Source organism: Dipteris shenzhenensis, chromosome 1 (assembly GCF_047967505.1).
Source record: "Dipteris shenzhenensis isolate YYH24624 ecotype China chromosome 1, Dip_SZ_1.0, whole genome shotgun sequence".
Taxonomy (NCBI): Eukaryota; Viridiplantae; Streptophyta; class Polypodiopsida; order Gleicheniales; family Dipteridaceae; genus Dipteris; species Dipteris shenzhenensis.
In genome coordinates, this window is record NC_141596.1 from 29069767 (window position 1) to 29074146 (window position 4380).

At 45.6% G+C, this 4380-nt stretch overlaps 1 protein-coding gene across 3 annotated transcripts; it reads left to right on the top strand.

Moving 5' to 3' along the window:
• Positions 1–208: 208 nt before the first annotated feature.
• On the top strand, positions 209–3310 carry LOC147905662 (pentatricopeptide repeat-containing protein At2g33680-like). Of its 3 annotated transcripts, none has more exons than XM_087373948.1 (3): positions 209–470; positions 553–709; positions 798–3310. In XM_087373948.1, exons 2-3 carry the CDS (start codon positions 649–651, stop codon positions 3302–3304), a joined length of 2568 nt encoding a protein of 855 aa, XP_087230074.1. In that variant the 5' UTR covers positions 209–470; positions 553–648; the 3' UTR covers positions 3305–3310. The 3 variants fall into 3 exon arrangements, with proteins under 3 accessions (XP_087230074.1, XP_087230061.1, XP_087230067.1); XM_087373935.1 differs by having other exon boundaries at positions 561–709; XM_087373941.1 differs by having other exon boundaries at positions 561–703.
• Positions 3311–4380: the final 1070 nt, after the last annotated feature.

The window sequence follows — 4380 nt, forward strand, 5'->3', positions numbered from 1 at the left end:
CAATCTTTTTATGCCTGCCTGAAAGGTAGCCTTAGTAATGAAACTCATCTTCAAGAATTGAAATTACGATTTTTATTTTCCAAAAATTCTTTCTCCCATATTTGGACATATTCCACGTGCAACTAGAGTTTAACTTCCACATAATCCCCCGTGTCTCTCTCTTTCCCCTACAAATCCTCCTTTACTCTCTCTCTCTCACACCCCCTCCCCCTCTCTCTCTCTCTATCTCTTTCTCTCTCTCAACTCTCCATCCTCTTTTCCATGCTCCACATCTAAGGCAGGCCTTATGAATGATTATGAGCATTCAACTTGTTCGTTCTTTTAATACAAAATTGACTTTTTTGTGAAGTTTATGCACCACCTTCAAAGTTCTTTCTTGCCAATGGAGGACGCAGAGATCCCTGGCAATTAAGCTCCAGCTGGCTTCCCCCCGAGACCGGTGGAGCGGGTGGAGGAATGTTCGCCTTCAGGTACTGTCCTCCTTTATTGTTTTTCTGCATGGTCGAAAATAAGAAAACCCGGCGTGATGTTTTCTTATACGTGTAATTTTAGTTATGAAGCCGTGCATTTATCGATTGGGGAAAAGAGTTTTCTGGGCAAACCCACCCCCGGCAATTGATATGCGTTGAGGTCAGGGGCCGAGGGCTTATGGAAGGAGTACTTCACGGTTACCTCCCAGTGATGGGACAAGCGAGAGAGCAAAGTAAGTGTAAGTCAAAACTGAATGATATGCACAGGTAAATCAGTAGATTGGCTAGTCTAACGAGTCTATTGAGCATCTCAACCTGGTTGTCTAGATTTCAAGCACAAGGAGTCGCTATGGATAGACAGCTGGTACAATCCAGGTTGGGTTAAAGACATGCTTCAGAAAAAGCCCAAAGCATCCTGTGGAAAGGCTGGAGGCAATGTCGATGCATCTCAAGCACAAGAACCGCGTGAGTATAGTGACTGGGATATGCTCAGCCTAGAGGAAGCACTCACGTCCATGGAACGGATGCCCCAGCTGCCTTCAGTTCAGAGCCTTACATGCATCTTGCACAAGTGCAGAACAACGAAAAATGTAGCCTATACCATGCGTTTGTATGCCTACATGTGCAAAAGTGGGTTGGAAGATCATAGATCTCTTGGGAACTATGTGGTCCCAATGTTGGTCCAAGTTGGAAGCATGTGTGATGCTCAGCACGTTTTTGACAAGTTGGTTGATCGGAACGTGTATTCTTGGACTTCTCTCATCTGGGGTTATATTGAATGTGGGGATTCAAAGCATGCCCTCAATCTCTACCAAGAAATGCAAGAGGAATCTGTATACCCTAGCAAGTATACCTTTGTGGCCATACTAAAGGCTTGTGCTAGGTTGAAAGATACCGAAAGAGGCCGACAAGTACACGTTGAGATAGCTAGAAAGGGGCTGGAAAGAGACCTATTTATTGGCAACACCTTGGTGGATATGTATGCCAAATGTGGCTTGCTTCCAGAAGCACAGGATGCATTTGACAAGCTGCCAGTTCAAGACCAGGTCTCATGGAATGCACTGATCTTAGGATATGCTGAGCATGGGTTTGGTGAGAAAGCACTGAACTGTTTCGATCAGATGCAACTGGAGGGTCTCTCTCCAGATGCGGTCACATTTGTTTGCAGCTTGAAGGCTTGTGGCAGCATAGGAGCCATAGGCAAGGGCCGAGAAATACATGCTGAGATTTCCAGAATGGGGCTGGTGAGAGATCTTTCTGTTGGCAACACCTTGGTGGATATGTATGCCAAATGTGGCTTGCTTCCAGAAGCACAAGAATCTTTTGACAAGCTGCCAATTCGAGATGTAGTCTCGTGGACTGCATTAATGGCAGGATATGCTGAGCATGATCTAGGTGAGGAAGCACTGAACTGTCTCAAACAGATGCAACTAGAGGGTATCTCTCTGGATGCTGTTACATTTGTTTGGAGCTTGAAAGCTTGTGGCAGCATAGGAGCTATAGACAAGGGCCGAGAAATACATGCCGAGATTGCCAGAAAGAGGCTGGAAAGAGATCTTATTGCTGGCAATACCCTGGTGGATATGTATGCCAAATGTGGGTCTGTTGCAGAAGCCCAGGAAGCATTTGACAAGCTGCCGGTTCGAGATGAGGTCTCGTGGAATGCATTGATGGCAGGATATGCCAAGCATGGGCTTGGTGAGGACTCGCTGAATTGTCTCGAACAGATGCAAATGCAGGGACACTCTCCAGATGCTGTCACGTTCGTTTGCAGCTTGAAAGCTTGTGGCAGCATCGGAGCCATAAGCAAGGGCCGAGAAATACATGCTGAGATTGCCAGAAAGGGGCTGGAAAGACATCTCTCTGTTGGCAACACCTTGGTGGATATGTATTGCAAATGTGGCTCTCTTGCAGAAGCAGTGGACGCATTAGACAAGCTGCCACTTCGAGACATAGTCTCTTGGACTGCACTAATTGCAGGCTATGCCGAGGAGGGTCTCGGTGAGGAAGCACTGAACTGTCTTGAACACATGCAACTGGAGGATCTCTCTCCAAATGCTGTCACATTTGCTTGCAGCTTGAAAGGTTGTGGCAACATAGGAGCCATAGACAAGGGCCGAGAAATACACGCTGACAGCGCCAGAAAGGGGCTAGAAACAGATCATGTTGTTGGCAATGCGTTGGTGGATATGTATGCCCAATGTGGCTCGCTTGCAGAAGCACAGGAAGCCTTTGACAAGCTGCTTGTTCGAAATGAGGTATCGTGGACTGCACTCATGGCAGGATATGCCCAGCAAGGAGAAAGTGAAATTGTTTTCCATATGCTGGAGAGAATGATAGCAGAAGGGATAAAGGCAGATGGGGTCACATTTTCTATCGTTCTTACTGTATGCAGTCACACAGGTCTAGTGAATACCGGCCAGAAGTACTTTGAGGCCATGAGCAGAGACAATGGCATCACTCAGACCATTGAACACCACATTGGCATGGTTGATCTTTTTGGCCGTGCAGGCCAATTATACGAGGCATCAGCGATGGTGAAGAAGATGCCTTTCGATCCTAATCTTGCAGTGTGGCATACGATGTTGGGTGCTTGTCGAAAGTGGGGTAATGTGGAGCTTGGAAGACTGGCCTTTGAAAAGGCGGTGCACTTGGATGAAAAGGCTGCTGCAGCTTATGTCTTGATGTCGAACATCTATGCAAATGCTCACATGGAGGAGGAAGGGGAGAAGGTCAAAGGCATGAGAGTAGGAAAACAAGCATGGAACATGGATATCACCAAGAGGAGTGATGAAAGAATTGAAATATTTTCGCAGCACGGCCTAAATTCATGAAATTCTTTAAAGAGGATAAGTAATTGTTTGCATACCTTTTCCTTCCATGTTTTGAAGTGCTAACGTCTTTTTTTGGTCCACCATTTTGGAGTAAGGGTTGCATCTTGGGAAAACAAGCAGGGGAAGTCCTTGAGAGGAGCATTGGAGGAATGGAGGAGGAAGAGAGAAGGAGAGGGGAGATTGGCGAAATCATATAGGAGAGGAGAGAGGGAAGGGAAGTGGGACAAATCATCTTGGGAGAGAAGAGGGAGAGAAGGGGAACAGCGGAGAGCGGCAAAAAAGTCCAAAGTAGTAAAGGGAAAGGGGCTTGCACTGAGAGAAAGAGAGAGAGGTTATGAAAGTAGCATATGCTTATTGTCCTTGGAGGAGAGGAGCTGTATGCCTCACTCTTGACACTAAAGCTTGGAGAGGAGGGGGGGGGTAAGAAGAGAAAAGGCAAGATAAAGAGACCACGCTCATTGAACTATGTGCCACTATCAGTTTTTCTAGTCAAGAGTTTTTATCGAGGATTGCTAGCCTGGTATATTGCAGTTTTATCTTCAATGACAGTTCAAATTGCATTTGATATAGACAGTGTTGATTCAGACAATGATTTCACAGACACCTTGAGTACATTTTCTTGCACCATGTCCACCACTAACAACCTCAAATTTGGAGGCATCTACTAAGCTAGACAACTCCAATTACGGAACATGGAAATACCGAATGGAAACCATTCTTGTACTTCAAGACAAATGAAAGTATGTCGATGGGTCTACACTTAGACCATCAAATGCTTCAACAGCAGCTCCCACCGTTGTCGCAGCTCCAACCACGGGATCTACACCTGCACCACTTGTGCCCACAATTGTAGTAGGAAGAATGGGATAAGAAAGACAAATATGCATATCATTTAATCAATCAGAATGTGCAAGATGTCATGCTAGGACAGCTCAATACAGTGAAGACATCAAAATAAGTATGTGATATGTTCGTAGCTCTTTACGAGTCTAAGAAAACTTCCAGGATTCTCACACTGAGAAACAAAATAGACCAGATTTTTCACAACAGCAGTGAAATGGGTCATGCTTATGTAC